The 17359-nt window shown below is 38.0% G+C and overlaps 1 protein-coding gene across 7 annotated transcripts in view; it reads left to right on the top strand.

The window, feature by feature from the left end:
* The window catches only part of CLCN3 (Cl-/H+ antiporter 3), a 94350-nt gene that overhangs the window by 26573 nt on the left and 50418 nt on the right, over positions 1-17359 (top strand). The window contains exon 1 of one of the 7 annotated variants that reach the window (XM_008273900.5): positions 12045-12420. The exons of 5 other annotated variants lie outside the window; for them this stretch is intronic. In XM_008273900.5, coding sequence (XP_008272122.1) covers positions 12342-12420 — 79 coding nt within the window. In that variant the 5' untranslated portion in view covers positions 12045-12341. Of the gene's footprint in view, positions 1-12044; positions 12421-17359 lie in introns of those variants that run through there. One more of the 7 variants, XM_008273891.5, reaches the window with a different exon arrangement.

The raw sequence follows: 17359 nt of genomic DNA on the forward strand, positions 1-17359 counted from the left end.
GGGAGACCAGGAAAAGCACCTGGCTCCTGGCTCCTGCCATCGGATCAGCGCGGTGCGCCGGCCGCAGCGCGCCAGCCGCAGCGGCCATTGGAGGGTGAACCAACGGCAAAGGAAGACCTTTCTCTCTGTCTCTCTCTCTCACTGTCCACTCTGCCTGTCAAAAAAAAAAAAAGAGTTTCAGTTGGAAAAGGCTGTATCTAGTTATCAACAAGTTGTGTAAAATCATAGGGACTGTGTGAATCTGTTTAAATTGTTCCAAAGTGGAAGAAGTAATGACCAGAAGTGAAAAAGCAATGTAGACCATAGCCTTGGCAACTCATGACTAGAGCCTAGGGAGATTACTGACTCCATAAACAAGAATGTCAAATTGTTAAGTCAACAACAGGAGTCACTGTGCACTTACTCCTCATGTGGGATCTCTGTATTCAATGTGTTGTCCAATGTGAAGTAATGCTATAACTAGTACTGAAACAGTATTTTACACTTTGTGTTTCTGTGTGGGTGCAAACTGATGAAATCTTAATATATACTAAATCGATCTTCTGTATATAAAGAGAATTGAAAATGAATCTTGATGTGAATGGAATGGGAGAGGGAGCGAGAGATGGGAGGGCTGCGAGTGGGAGGGAAATTATTGGTGGGGGGAGGCCATTGTAATCCATAAACTGTACTTTGGAAATTTATATTTACTAAATAAAAGTTAAAAAAAAAGCAGTGTAGATACTTAGGGTGTTTGTTACCTACAACCAATTGAGACTATAAATAAGAGTAAAAGGGTTTAGATGGTAATAGTGATTATGTTAAATTTCTAAATTTGTATTTTGCATTGTAACAGACATTAGAAATTGTGATTAACAGTACAGTTTAATGAGACAAAACAAACATCTTTGCAGCCCACTGACGTTAAGAAAACAAAGCAAACTATATTTCAGAAGCCCCTTCCATTTACTTTCTTAATCACAACCCCTTCCTGTTCCTCTAAAATAGTGTTTGCTGTATGTCTAATCAGTTTTCTAAAAATTGAGTTACATTTAAAAATTTAAAATTCATTGTAAGTCACAGCAACAGAGAGGTAGACACAGAGAGAAAGAGATCAGGTAACTTCCTGTTCACTCCCCAAATGACCTCACTGGCTCAGGCTGAAGCCAGTAGCCCAAACACCATCTAGATCTTCTACAAAGACAGTAGGGGCCCATGCGCTTGGGCCATCATTCACTGCCTTTCCTAGGCACATTATGGGGAGCTGGATTCAAAGCAGAGCAGCCAGGACTGAAACCAGTGCTCTGATGGGTATTACCTGTGGCTATTTAACTGCTGTGCCACAACCCTGACCTACAGTCTAATTGCTTTCTTGTTTTACTTTGTGGTTTGAGCATGTAAGTATGCATTCTGAAGAATATAATTCAGTATTGCCTGTTTTTGAAGGTTAAGAAAATGAAATCTTATGACATATTTAACTTTTGTTTTTAGGCAATGTGATTTTTTTTTTTTTTTCTGACAGAGTGGACAGTGAGAGAGAGAGAGAGAAAGGTCTTCCTTTTGCCATTGGTTCACCCTCCAATGGCCGCTGCGGCCGGCGCATTGCGCTGATCTGAAGCCAGGAGCCAGGTGCTTCTCCTGGTCTCCCATGGGGTGCAGGGCCCAAGCACTTGGGCCATCCTCCACTGTACTCCTGGGCCATAGCAGAGAGCTGGCCTGGAAGAGGGGCAAGCGGGACAGAATCCAGCGCCCCGACCGGGACTAGAACCCGGTATGCTGGCGCCACAGGCGGAGGATTAGCCTATTGAGCCACGGCGCCAGCCTAGGCAATGTGATTTTTAAGAGTCATTCATGTTGATGCAGTTTGTAGCTGTTTGTGATGCTGCTCTAAACTATATCATTCTTTTTTTATGAAAGTACTATAATTTATCATTCTTTTTTTTATGAAAGTACTATAATTAACCTATTTTTACTATCAAATGTATTTGATAGGCAGAGAGGGGGGTGGAGGAGAGAAAAAGAGAGGAAAATAAAGAGAGATTTACCCCCCAAATGCCCACAGTAGCTAGTGCTAGTCAGACTGAAGTTAGAATCCAGAAACTCCATCTGGGTCTCCCATGTGGTTGGCAGAGACAAAAATATTAGACCACCATCTGCCTCAGTTTCATTAGCAGGAAGCTGGATCAGAATCAGAGAAACCAGGACTCGAACCAGGCATCTGGATATGGGATGCAGTTGTCCCATGTTGTTGCTGTGCCATCATGCCTGCCCCTATTCTTTTGTATTATGAATTTTATTTCTGTTTAACTTATGATCTTGTTTCCTTATTCTTTCTTTGGGTTTACTTTCCTGTAGTTTTTCTAACTTCTTCAAGTGCCTTGTTGGCCCCTTAGCTTGTAATCATTCTTCTTAAAAGCTGTATGTTTAAAGCTGTGTATTTTCCTCCAGATACTGTTTTATCCCCATGCCATGAACCTTTATTATTATCACTAGCTAGAAATTAGGTTTTGTTTCTCTCTTTGTCTCCATCTGTCTGCCTTTCAAATTAAAAAAAAAAAAAATCAACAGGAAAAGGTAGGCATTTAGCCAAGCAGTTAAGATACCCACATCTCACACCAGAGTGCCTGGGTTCAGTTCCCAGCTCCAATTCCCGATTCCAGCTTCCTATAAACATAGACCCGAGGAAGCATCAGGTGTTGTTTCAAATAATTTTGTCTCTGCCACTCACATTGAAGAAATGAACTGAGTTTCTAGTCTCTGGTTTTGGGCCTGCTCTCAGCCCCTGGCTATTGTGGACATTTGGGGGGACATCCAGTGGATAGGACATCTTAGTGTCTGTCTCAGTCTTTTTCTCTGCCTTTCAAATAAATTTTAAATTTTAGAAATTATTTTTAGCTTATATCTACTTTGGCTTATAGATTATTTAGAAGTATAGCACATGAGGCCAGCATTGTGGCATAACAGGTTAAACCACCACAAATTCTCTTTACTTTTTAAAGGTTAATTCATCAAAAATAGTTAATAATTATTACATTAAATTTTTCCTGATCAAATTATTGCATGATGGCCAGAGCTATAGCTCAGTAGGTTAAGTCACCTTACAGTACTGGCAGTGCCAATTTGATTTCTGGCTGCTCTACTTCTGATCCAGCTCCCTGCTGATTGCACCTGGGAAAGTAGCAGAAGATGGCCCAGGTCCTTGGGTCCCTGCACCCACAGGAGAGACTTGAATGAGGCTCCTGGCTCCAGTCTGACCTTGCCCCAGCCATTGTGGCCTTTTGAGGAGTGAACCAGTAGATGGAAGAACTCGCTTTCTCTGTCTTTCTCTCTCCCTCTGTAACTGCATTTCAAATTTCAAATAAATAAAATAAATCTTACAAAAGAAAGTGTAGCGGGGTTGACGCTGTGGTGTGTAGCAGGTTAAGCCACTGCCTGCAGTGCTGGCATCCCATATGGGTGCTGGTTTGAGTCCTGACTGTTCCACTTCCAATCCAGCTCTCTGCTGTGGCCTGGGAAAGCAGTGGAAGATGGTCCAATTCCTTGGGCCCCTGCACCCACATGGGAGACCTAGGGATTCTCATGGCTCCTGCTTTCAGATTAGTGCAGCTCCAGCTGTTGCAGCCAATTGGAGAGTGAACCAATGGATGGAAGATCTCTCTTTCTCTCTCTCCCTCCCTCCCTCCATTCCTCTCCCTCTCTCTCTCTTTGCCTCTCCTTCTATTTACTTTCAAGTAAATAAATTAAAAAAAAAAAGTGTAGCATAATTTTCAAACATGAGGAAATTTGGGTTATTTTTTAATTGATTTGTAGCATTGCATTGTGATCAGAGAACATGTATTGTATAACTAAATTATACATTGTATAATTGTAAATTTTCTGTGAATCCTTTAAAAGATACATGAAGGGTCTTCAAAATGTTCATGTATTTTTAATTAAATTTTTAGCAGACTTTTTGAAGTATTCTCATTGTACAGATCTTTGACATCCTTGGTTAAGTATATTCCAAGATACTTGTCTTTTTTTTTTTTTTTTAAGCTGTTGTGAATGAGATTGATCTTAGAAGTTCTTTCTCAGTCATGGCATTGTCTGTGTCTACAAAGACTGTTGATTTTTGTGTATTGACTTTATATCCTGCTACTTTACTAAACTCTTCTATGAGTTCCAAGAGTCTCTTAGTGGAGTCTTTTGGATCCCCTATAAATAGAATCATGTCATCTGCAAGTAGGGAGAGTTTGACTTCCTCCTTTCCAATTTGTATCCCTTTGATTCTTTTTCTTGTCTAATGGCTGTGGCTAAAACTTCCAAGACTATCGAATCACAATGGTGAGAGTGAGCTTCCATCTCTGGTTCTGGATTTTGTTGGTTATGCCTCCAATTTTTCCCTATTCAGTAAGGTGCTGGCTGTGGGTTTGTCATAGATTGCCTTCATTATGTTGAGGAAGGTTTTCATCATGAAAGGATATTGTTTTTTATCAAATGCATTCTCTGCATCTATTGACATAACTGTATGGTTTTTGTTCTTTGGTTTGTTTATGTGATCTATCACCTTTATTGATATGGGAATGTTGAACCATCCCTGCATACCAGGGATAAATCAGACTTGGTCCAGGTGGTTGATCTTTCTAATGTATTGTATTGTTGGATTCCATTGGCCTGTATTTTGTTGAGGATTTTTGTATCTATGTTCACCAGGGAAATTGGTTCATAGTTCTCTTTGTTGTTTCTGGTTTTTTTTTGTTTTGGAATTAGGCTTCATAGAAAGAGTTTGGGAGGATACCCTCCCTTTCAAATTTTTTGTTTGTTTGTTTCAATTTTATTTCTTCTCTAATTTTAGTTATTTCTTTCCTCCTACTAATCTGTGGTCTGGTTTGCTGTTGCTTTTCTAAGTTCTTGGGATGCATTGATAGTTCATTTATTTTGTGACTTACCAGTTTCTTGATGTAGGCACCTATCACTGTTAACTTCCTTCTTAACACTGCTTTTGCTGTATCCCATAAGTTTTAATATGATGTATTATCTTCATTCATTTCCAAAATTTTTTTTACTTCTCTTTTGATTTCTTCTATGGCCCATTGTTCATTCAAAAATGTGTTGATCAGTCTCCGTGTGTGCATATGTTCTAGAGATTCTGGAGTTGTTGATATACAGCTTCCATCCATGGTGATCAGAGAAGATTCATGGTGTGATTGTTATTTTTTTGAATTTGCTGAGGCTTGCTTTATATCCTAGCATATGGTCTATTCTAGAGAAAGTTCCATGTACTGATGCGAAGAATGTGTATTCTGCAACTGTGGGGTGAAAAGTTCTGTAGGTTTCAGTTAGATCCATTTGGTCTATAGTGTCAATTAGCTCTGGATGGGAAGTGAAGCAGCCAGGACTCAAATCTGTGCCCATTTGGGATGTCAGTATTGCATGTGATGGCTTAACTTGCTGTGCCACAATTCCAGCCCTGCCTTGAGTGTATTTGACAAATTCCTTGAAATGAGATTGTTTAGGCATTAAAAATATTGGCTGTTTTTCATTCAGATTTTGAAAAAGTGATCATTTTGTGATGTTTATGAAATAAAATATTCAGGTTTCTTTTTTAAAATATTTATTTATTTGAAAGGCAGTTACAGAGAGAGGCAGAGAGAGGTCTTCCATCTGCTGGTTCACTCCCCAAATTTCCATAATAGCTGGAGGTGTGGCAATCCGAAGCCAGGAGCCTGGAGCTTCTACCAAGTCTCCCGTGCAAGTGCAGGGGCCCAAGCACTTGGGCCATCTTCTACTGCTTTCCCAGGCCATGGCAGAGAACTGGATTGGAAGTGGAGCAGTTGGGACTCGAACCGGCACCTGTACAGGATACCGGCATTGCAGACAGTGACTTTACCCTCTGTGCCACAGCGCTGGCCCCTCTTCATATTTTTAATCTTGTGAAATGTTTGGGTAATGGGCAGCCATGCTGAGAACTAAAACTTTGTGGATATAAGGTAGAAATGTTGCAAAACCATCTTGTTTTTTTCAATTTATTTTCTGGCTTGTCATTTTTTAGAATTACCACCTCTTTTTTCTTACCTGCTTAATGACTTTACAACTAAAGTTGCAGTTTGAATTAATTGTCCTTGAACGTTTTGCTTTGGGGACTGGCGCGGTGGCTCACTTGGTTAATCCTCCACCTGCGGCGCCGGCATCCCATATGGGTGCCAGGTTCTAGTCCCGGTTGCTCCTCTTCCAGTCCAGCTCTCTGCTGTGGCCCGGGAGGGCTGTGGAGGATGGCCCAAGGGCTTGGGCCCCTGCACCCACATGGGAGACCAGGAAAAAGCACCTGGCTCCTGGCTTTGGATTGGTGCAGCACCTGCTGTAGCGGCCATTTGGAGAGTGATCTAACAGAAGGAAGACCTTTCTGTCTCTGTCTCTCACTGTCTGTAACTCTGTCAAATAAATTAAAAGAAAAAAGTTTTGCTTTGTCTTTTTTTTCTGATGCTTTTTCTTAAGGAGAAGGACTGAATTCATGTTAAAGCATAGTGGCAAGTAGTGTATCTAAATGTAAATGTAATACAGCCATACCTGTGGATTGTAATCCACAGTTGTTAAACTGCCACTTTTTGTAGTAATGTATTTAGTTTGAAGAGTAAGCAGTTAATTTTTATTAATGTCTATCTCATACAAGTGATTTTACTTATTTTGTTAAAATAATTTAAAAATAACTCATTATAGAATATTTTAAAAGTACAGAGAAGAGTATTCTGACCTTGTTCTCATAGTATAGTTTAAATATTGATCAACTCATGGACAATTTTATTTCATCCTACCCCTTCCTACTTATTTTGAAATTAATATGAAGTATTGTATTCTATATAGTTGGGTACATATACATATGTGTTTTGTTGTATATCTCTAAAAGGCTGTTATCATATTTAAATATGAATAAGTCCTAGAGGTCTAATATCTTGTCTTTCACATTTTGTTAATTCATTAAAATTTGCACATCAAACTGATTGATATGTGTTGTCTTTTTTTTTCCCCCCTATGGGTTCCCCTTTCTTCCAGTTTTTTTACTCTTTAAGAAATTAGGACATTCAGAGATCAGCATTATGGTGAAATGAGTTGTTAAGCTGTTGTCTGACATTGGCATCCCATATGAGAGCTGATTCAAGCCCCACCTGCTCCAATTCCAATCCAGTTCCCCACAAATGTGCCTGGGAAAGCAGTATAGTACTTGATGAAGTTCCAGTGTTCTGGCTTTGACCTGGCTCAGCCCCAGCCATTGTGGCTATTTGGGGAGTGAACTAGTGGATGGAAGATTCCCTCTCTCTCTCTTTCTCTCTTTTTCTCTCTCTCTCTGACTCCCAAACAAGTTTTTTTAAAATAAATTAGGTGTTTGGTTTCCTAGTTTGTTTCCTAGTTTTCCTGGTTGATTATTTTTTTTAAAATTCATTTATTTATTTGAGAGACAGAATTACAGAGGGAGAGACAGACAGAAGTCTCTGTCTGCTGCTTTCCTCTTCTAATGGCCATAACATCCAGAGCTGGGTCAGTCTGAAGCCAGGAGCCAAGAGCTTCTTCCACTTCTCCAACATGGGTGCAGGGGCCCAAACATTTGGGCCATCTACTACTGCTTTCTCAGGCCATTAACAAGGAGCTGGATTGGAAGTGGTGCTGCCGATTGCACAGGTGGAGGCTTAACCTAAGCTACACCACAGTGCTGGTCTCCTCTTTGCTATTATTTAACATGTTTCTCTATCTGTATTTTCTGTAATTTGGTAGTTAGATCCAAAGGCCAAAAAATCTTTTTTCTTTTCTTTTTTCAGATTTTGATGCTTCAGTTTTTACAGAGCTCTTGGGTCATTCATGTTATAGATTCAAGGTTTAACTGTTATGATACTGTTGTCATATATTCTGCCTCACTAGTTTACAGATAGGAAAGCACATGCCAAAGTGGTTGTGATTTATCCAGAATCCCATATCAAGCTGAAATTACAATGTAGGGTGCATTTGTAAGTACAAATATCCTCCCCTGTGAATTTTTTGCTTCTTTTATGTGCTACCACTTAAGTGTTTTTGGTTGTTCAGAGGATCCATCCTGAGCATTTTTCTTGAAACTGTGCATAGGAATTTTTTAATTTGCCTTCTGCTCTCTTTCCACTTCAGTCCCACCTTTATTGTAATGCCTTTTATTGGCCTAGTAATACCAAATCTGTGTCAAAGTCCTCTGTCACACCTTCCAGTGTACCTTGTCCTTTCCCAAAATGTGGTTGGGAAACATTTTAACCTAAGTAATGATTCTTTCTCTTGAAGAGAAAATGGTGTCTATGGAGTCCATACACACGGTAGGTGTGTTTACTTCTGAAATCTTAAAAAATGTTCATATTTGTTATAAAATAATTTTTTTCAAAAAAATTAAAATTTAGAACTGTAAAAAATGACTGTACCTCTTCTACCCACTTCTGCCTCATTTCTCAATAAGAATTGAATTTGATATGTCTCATTCTAAACTATATGTAAATATAATTCTATATTATATGTATACACAGTTTTGATCTTTAAAAATAATTCAAATGTGTTGACAAAATGTTTGTGTGTGTATTGTAGAACAACCCCTCAAATTAGTTGGCAGTGTTCTTATAGAACCCCAAACTTGTATCAACTTGCCTGACATGCAGAATGCCAATCACTAATGTTAGGTAGTGGAAGAAAGTAGGTATTATTTGGGAAGCACAGAGCTAAGCTGGGTAGCTATTGCTTAATTCCCAAGTTAGGGGTGAAGCTTCTTACAGATTGACACTGGGGCTGAGAGGTCCATATTCCAAGTTCTAGGTTGGTCAGTTGTGCTCGTGACCTTCCTTTGATTGGTAGTGCCTTGCTTTTTAGGGAATTTTTATGATGGCCAGGTGGGCTTCAGTTGTTCTGGGGGTGGGGTGGGGTTATATGCAAGTGGTAGTTGCCTTCTGCCTCAGACCTGGAATTTCCCTGCCTGTACCTGGAATTCTAAACAAATCTCTCTGGACATTACTGGCCTACAAGGTTTATCTATAGGATAAGCAAATGACTTCTTGAGTCTGCTGATTAGAACCTTGTAGGGCCAGCTGTACCACTCTCAATTTGCCGGAGACCAGCTCCAGCCAGTCCAAGGGTCCCAAGGTGTGAGAGGTGTCAGCGCTTGAAGAAATGAGAGACACACTCATAGCAAGGCTGATGGCGTGGCTCTGGCTCTCAAGCACCAGACTTTATTTTTATAAGTCACATAATGCTTCCTTTTTTCTTACAATAAAAACTCTATTGTCCATTTTCTTAGAACCATTGACTTTGTGTTTTATGTTGCTTCTAAACTCTATGTCTACATCTAGTTACAATTTCTTTGACTCTTAAGGGCATATTCAGAGCGTGGGTTACAATCATAGACAGGTGCAACATAATGGGCTGCCCACACAAGCCAAGGCCTGGAGTGTTGTCGAGTTATGCAGAAATTGGCTACACAAAGATAGAATATCACCTTCCTAATCTAATCTTTACTAGAAGCCCCAGTGTTTAAAGCAGGCCTTTTAAAAATATATCCCCTCCTTGCAGTTCTTTCTGGAACTCTAATTTCTTTATTGTACTTATTTAAAGATTCGCTTAAAATCTGTTCTACAGTTTTGATATCCTAACCATTGTTGTATTTGTAGCATATATTGAATTGAAACTTTAATAACATCTATCTTTATTCTAGTGGGAAGTATATACCAGGGAGCCTGTTGCCTTTTAATTCTTTTCCACAAACAACTCAACCTTGTGTAAAGCATTACCCCATCTCCTATGCTAGCATTTGATTTGATTAGAATTCTGCAAAGCAGTGGACATTTTGGGAATAATGAGACTAAGCATTCTTCCCTAAAATTAGGAATACAGCAGTCATTAGCGGGACCACCAGGAAGCTCCGGCTTTCTTATGCAGAGTGTAGTTCCCAACAAACCTAAAACCACCAAGAGGACTTCAGCTGTCCTCACATCTTGCTGAGACAGACCTTCTGTGTGACCTTGTCAGCCAGCTGAAGTTGCCTTGGCCTCCCCATCAATTCAGTGAATTCCTTTTGACGAAGGACAGGCAAGGATACCTTGTGGTAAGGGAACAGAGAAGAGGCTGGGTCTTGCCTCTATATTAGGAACATTCCTGTAGGAGTTCAGTCTTATGCAACCATTGTTATGGAGAGGTTATTGTAGTCCCCCTCTGGCCCTTAGTGTTGCTGTCATTGTTATTCTTTCTTACCAAGTTGTAGATCAGGAATACCAAGTTAAGAGAGTGCCTACAAATACCTGGAAACCTTGTAACTAGATCTTCCTCTTACGTAAATTCATGAAAAAAAATATATATAGTTATAACAAATCATATGTGTGTACCATATAGTATGTGGTTTTAGAATAATCTTGGGGTACTATAATATACCAAAGAACCATAAATGATCATATATATGTATATTGAACTAATTTAATAAAGGTAGCTCTTTGTCAAGGGTCTCCTGGTTTTATTTTATATAAAACTTACTTGAAAGAGGAAGGTAGATGTATCCCATCCACTGGTTCACTCCCTAGATGGCGACAATAGCCAGGGGTGGCCCAACCTCACGCCTGGAATTGGGAACTCAATCTGGGTCTTCCACATGGAGATCAGGGATTGAAGGGGTTGAGCCATCACAGGCAACCTCCCAGGGTGCTCATTACCAAGGAGTGGGGACTTGAAGTCAGTTACTATGATTTGGGATATGAGGGGAAGCCTCCAGCCGTGTCCTAACCACAATAGCAAATGCCCGTTTTTCGTGGTATAAAAAAAGGAAACTCCAACCTACTTTTTCAGTAATACATGTAAATAGCTACAATCAGGATTAGATAGAATATTCTTGGGTTTGTAATTCTAATCTGTGTTTCCTTCCTGTACCCGGTCTCCCAAATCCCATGTGGGATTTTATAAGAAGCTCTAGTTACCTGAGGTGCAAATGTTTTTGAAATATAGGAACTTGATTTAACCTATACAGTTTAAAAAATCCTAAACAACTAAAATGTACTAAACAAATTGAACAGAATTTCCCTGTCTCCTGCCTTCTGAGTTCTTTTTCCTTCCAACTGCAATTTTCATATAAATTCTTTGAGTTGGGGTGGACCTCAGAGGTTGTCTCATTCAGTGCTTCAGAAAGGGAATTCTACAGGACTGCTGAGTTCTGTGGAATTGCTCCTAATGAACAGCGCCTTTTTATTTAGTGGCACTGCGTAATAGGCATTTGAGAACGAGAATCTAGAGGAGTCACACCAGAGTTTACTGTGAAATTTTTAACTCTGATCTTAAATGAGCATCAGGGTTTTTCGTTTTGTTTTTGTTTTAATATAGTTGCTTTATGTCTTTATTTAATGAAAATTTCCAGCAGTGATACAATTGGAGTACTTCACTTTGAAATACTCTTTACTAAAAGTCTTTTTTAAAAAGCACAAAATCTTCGAGAAATATGAAGATAGTAGAGACAGAAAAAAATCAATTCATAATTTTTTTTTTTTTTTTTTTGCACAGTTGCTGCACACAAGTTACTTGGTATGTTGATACTTTTTTTTTTCTTCCTTAAAAGCTGAAGTTTCTCACCTTCTAGTTCCTTGAAGGAAGGAAACCAGAGGGTTCTGGAGAGGATTAGAAAGTGAGGTAAAAACTATTCAACTTCAGTTACTCAGGCTTTTTTTTTTTTTTTTTTTTTTAAATCCTCAGTAGAAGCCTTCTGTATGTTTTGGACAATGAAGTATAGACTTAAAATCAAACCGTTGAGAAATCTTGAAATTTTATAGCTTTTGTTATGACTCATATCATTCCTGTATGAAATTAGTATTTATATAAGAAAATCTCTCTACCTTATTAGTGTTGTTCCCATTTTTCTATATTAGAAATATAAAAGGGCATTGTCTACCTCTAGAATTTCCTTTCTACATCTCTGTTACTTTGTTTCCCTTATGCTTATCTTAAAATCAAAAAGAAATAATGTTTCTATTGTTTTGTCGTAGTTGCCACTCATGCTATAGAAGCTACATTGTGAGTGCTTTAAAATTCTCAAACCAGTTTTGTCTGTTATACTTGGAGCTTAGTCATCATCTTACGTAGCAGGACCTGATTAAGAAGGCTGTTCCGCCTCTAAGCCTGGCCTGATTGTAGCCACTAGCAACCAGGCTGCAATAATTTCCCTTTGATGACATCATCCACTGTGGAAGAACCCAGTTGCTTCAGCGAGTGGAACTACAGTTCTAACCCTCATCAAATATGGCATCTCCCTTGCCTGCTGTTGCAGGGGTGGAAGAAATGCCACTGTCTTCTTAAGCTAGCAAGCTTTTTTCTTTCTTTCTTTTTTTTTTTTCTTCTTTTTAAAAATTCCAATCATGGATGCTTCTTCTGATCCCTATTTGCCTTATGACGGGGGAGGAGACAATATTCCCCTGAGGGAATTACATAAAAGAGGTAATACCATCCCCTTGCTATGAATCCTCCTTTGGTATGTTTTGCATGCGGCTGGGCGGTTCTCTGGTTTAAATAGGTTCTTGTTTGTCCTTTAAATACTGCAGTATGTTGTTGGTTGCCCTGGGTTGTTAGTAAGGGGAAAATGCCAGCGTCAGAATGGTTCTGTAGTCCCCGATTGTTTTCTCTGTGCAGATTAGTACTGCTTCAGATCACATCGGCCTCCGACTCCATCTTCTGTGTGAAAATCCTCTTTCTATTTAACCACAGAAATGAATTAATCCTCTTTTACAGCTAACCAAAGTTGCGGCGGTTGGCACCTAAAAAGTCAGGTTTTTCTTCTTTCAGAAAACTTGTGTTTCCTTTCATTTACACAGAGAAATCTAGTATCTATGTACTGTTATATTTTCTGTGCTACCAGTTACTTTGTAGATTTTATACCACAAAGTAAATTTATAATAAAAACTCTATTTAGGTTTTATAACATTTTAAGATGACAAAGATGAACACACTTTTACATTAATATTTTTCATTTAATATTCATTTCAGCTTAATGTACTACATTGCCACAGGTATCTTGTAAAATTTGATATGATAAAATACATTTAGGTTACTTTTACATATTAAAAACAAATGAAAATCAACAGTTAGTGAAAAATGGAAAAGCTTCCAGTACAGATGTAAATCCTGTGGCAGACACTGCTTCAGTCTTCTTAACATTAATTGTATGTTGAATAAACTGCTCATTTTTCATTTTTTCTTAAGTTGATTATTCTGTAAATAGATTGACATTTGTTACTGTGGAAAAGAATTGAATTTTATAAGCCTTGTTAGTTTTAAATTACCTCATGATATTGCAAACCTTATGGTTTAATGCAAACTTTTGTTTAGGAAGTAAATAAGGAAGTCATGATTTTCTTGAACATATTTATCCCACTTTGTGAGTGCTTCAAGTATTCTTTGTATTCTGATGACGCTTTTTTAAAACTACTAACTGCTATTATAATTTTAAAGTTATAATAAATTCAACAAATATTATTGATTGCATTATATCTGCTTGATATTATTTTAGACTCTGAACAGTTGTAATATTTATCCCGTAGTATTATATAGTTAGTAAAAGCTTTCTTTCTACATTTTGAAAAAAGAACTGTACAAAGATTTTTATATATATTGTGCTTTTGCTTACAGAGTTGCCTTTATAAAATTCCAATATGTTATGTTAGAACCTTTGGAGAAATACTTAAAAGCATAAAGAAGAAAATAATTTCTCATTATCTCACCACTCAGAATTTTTTTTTTATTTTAGTTCTTAACATTGTGATCAAATGTTCTCCTTTTTCCTATATTCTCATGGTCAATTTTCTGTAGGGGATTTCTTTACATAGGAATCAAGGTAAATGAATGGTGACATTATGAATGTCACATTATTTGCTAATCAGTAATTAAGCTGTGAAACAAGACAGGTTAAATTTTTCTCTGAGCCTTTATAACATCCATTTGTTAATGATGATAAACCAAAGACCTGAGCTTGAAAAATTTAAATTCCCTGTGTTGGCTTGACAGTCTTTGCTAGAACTTACAGACTCTGTCTCTGTTTAATATATGCTAATAATAAGAAATAAAGCAAAACTTTACAAGAGTCGGCATGATTACTGGTGATTACCAAAATACAGTATAAAAATAAAAATAAATACAAATAAAAATTTGTATAATATTTTCATAAATAAGCCTCTGGGAATTGTGCTTAAGGTTATACCCGTTCTTGGCAGCTCAAATGAAGTTCACATCCCTTCATGAGACCTACTTTATTAATACGTCAGCACTATTTGAAAAGTAGCATTGTATATTTATAGTACAAATCAGTCAGTTACCAGGCTTGCTTGACTATATTGTCTTATCTAAAGCATACTGTAGTATCCTAGTATCCATGAGTAAGAGATTATTTGTTTTCCATAATTTATGATCCATTGTAGCCATGGGTCAACACAAAGGAACTGATGCCGTGAAGATAGGTAGCTAACATAAATCAAGAAAACTGAGTCAGCTTTCCTGTGAGGACAAAACTCCAATGATTAGAAATAGATCTTCAGCGTGATAGTGAAGAGACAGATAAAGCATAAAATTGTAAAGGGTATCAGTAAGGTAAACATGGTTTTAATTACTAAATCCTTGAGTGCTAGAACTAGGGAGTACCTTTGTCAGATATATTAAACTTCACACTGTATTGTTTTTCTTGGTAAGATGGTAAATAATGAAGCTTCTTACTTGAATGAATACTATAGAGGCTGGAGGTATAAGCAAATTCAAAGTACAATTAGTATATTATTGATAGAAATTAAAATTATTTTAGAAAGTCATCTTTGGGGTTAAATTTACTGTATAGAAACTTATCAGGAAATAAAAAAATGAACTTGGCTTATTTAGACTACAGGGTTTATACGATACAGTACTTTGACATTTCTTTGTAATTTGCTCACAAAATTTAAATAGTTGGAGGGATTGAATTCAATCAAGCCTTATAATGGGCTTGATCCTTTGGGCCTTGAGCTTTCATTTACCCCATGAAGGGTCTTGAAAAAATTGAACATTATTTCACTTAAAGTATTTATTGAGCTGTTATGTATATATAAAGCACTGCTAAATGCTGTAGAGAATAGGGGTGGGGATAATAGTAGTATTAGTAATAGTTAATTGTAGAACTTTAGTGTTCGCCAGAAACTGTTTTAAGTGCTTTACATGTATTAAATTATTTTAATTCTTATCACAACTTGTGAAGTAGGTCCTGTTACAATTTCTACTTTTCAGTTGACAAAACTGAGGTAAAGAACTGTAAAGGAAAAGTTAGGATTCAAACTAGATATTTGGCTCATTCTCTAATGAGTGTATAATGCGTATTATTGTGTAGATCTCTGAAATAAGTTATGTTTACAGTCAGATAGAGGCATAAAAGAGCTTTCCCAAGTTGAAAAACAAAGAAACAAAATCCCAAGGAAGTTAATACATTTCTACTGAATGGTATAGACTGTATTTTCTGTGGGACTTCAGGGGAGGAAGAGATAAGTGTCCTTTTGACAAGTGTTATTAAAGTAGGATGTTTTCAAGTACATCCAGGAATTTGATAGGGCAATGCTGCTGGCAGATAAAAAGAGTGAATGAGAGCAAATGCTTTGCATATTTCTCACTGGTTAGTTTTGTTATAGTAAAACCAATATAATAGTTTTATTGTGAATCAGTAAAGGGAATAGTATAGAAAGGTTAAAAAGTGCCAGATTCAAGAGGTCATAACCACCAAAAGGACAGCTTTGCCATTGAAATAAAGGTTTGGTGTGGGTGGGACAGAGGGAAATTGGGGAGGAGTCACTGTTTCACCAAATTTGTATGCATGAAATACATGAAGTTTGTATACCCTAAATAGGATTTTTAAAAATTAAAAGTTAAAAAATTAAACATTAAAAAAAGAAATAAAGATTTGGGGTATTAGTATTTCAAATTTCTGCCAAAGTCATTGCTTGACATTCACTAGCTCGGTGATGTATTCAGTAAAGCTTTCTCGTTCTGTTACCATAGGTGAATTTGATCACTTCTCTCCCAAAAGTGTCAGTAGTTAGTGTTTTTAGTAGTAGTAGTTTTTGCATATTATTTGGAAGTCCTGATATAGGATTATATGATATTATTGCCAGAGGAACAGTCTGTAGGCTCTTTGCAAAGTGATTTTTAGGGCTCAAATCTTATTGCACTTTTCCTATACCATTTATCCAAGCAGAAAGTTAAACCTCTTCCTAAAAACTGATCCATGTAAGCTTTTGTAATTAAAAGAACAAATAGAGGTCCTTTATTTGGTGCTAGAAATTCTTTATATCCTAAAACAGTAGTATAAAACAGAGCCCTATCACTAAATTTATTTTATGTAGGGGCCGTATTGTGTCTTGGAGGTTAAACTGCTGCTTGTATTGCTGGCATCCCATCTGTTTGCCAGTTCGAGTCCCATCTGTTAGGCTTCCTGCTAATGTACCTGAGAAGGCAATAGAGAGTGACTCAAGTACGTGGGTTCTTGCCACCCACGTGGGAGTTTAGGATAGAGTTCCTGGCTTTTCAGCCTGCCTCAGATGTGGCTTTTGAGGCTATTTGGGGAATGAACCAACAGATAGAAGATCTGTCGTCTTCCACTGTTTTCCTAGGAGCATTAGCAGGCAGCTAGGTTGGAAGTGGAGCAGCCAGGTCTTGAACCAGTGCCCATTTGGGATGCTGACACTGCAGGGGCGACTTAACACCACAATGCTGACCCCTCAGCATTACCTTTTTAATCCTTGTTTTGGAAGTCTGCTGGTTTTCTGGAGCTTCCACCGTCAACCTTTTTTTTGAATGGCAGAGACAGAGGTCTCCCATCTGCTGCTTCGCTTCACTCCCCTAATGCCTACAACAGCCAGAATTGAGCCAGGCTGAATCCAGGAGCCAGAACTCAATCCAGGTTTCCTCACATGGTGGCAGGAACCCAACTATTTGAGCCATCACCTGCCACCTCCCAGGGTGTACATTAGCAGGGAACTGGAATTCAGAACAGAGTTGGAACTCAAACTTAGGCACTCCAATATGGGATATTGATTGTCCCAAGTGGCCTCTTAACCACTTCTCCAAATGCCTGCCCTCACTATCAATTTTTAACATTTACTTTCTCCTCCCTTACCAGGATGACCATTTCTTATCAGTAAGGTCACAGAGGGAGAAAAGTATATAGTAGGGATTAGACTTCCTGATCTTAATTCACAGAAGCAACTGCATTTTGAGTCTCTACTTTCCTTCTTCCATCATTTTGTTTTCTTTTTTTTTTTTTTTTTTGACAGGCAGAGTGGACAGTGAGAGAGAGAGACAGAGAGAAAGGTCTTCCTTTGCCGTTGGTTCACCCTCCAATGGCCGCCGCGGCCGGCGCGCTGCGGCCGGC

Source organism: Oryctolagus cuniculus, chromosome 2 (assembly GCF_051225735.1).
Source record: "Oryctolagus cuniculus isolate XC-2025 breed Fujian yellow rabbit chromosome 2, ASM5122573v1, whole genome shotgun sequence".
NCBI classification, from domain to species: Eukaryota; Metazoa; Chordata; class Mammalia; order Lagomorpha; family Leporidae; genus Oryctolagus; species Oryctolagus cuniculus.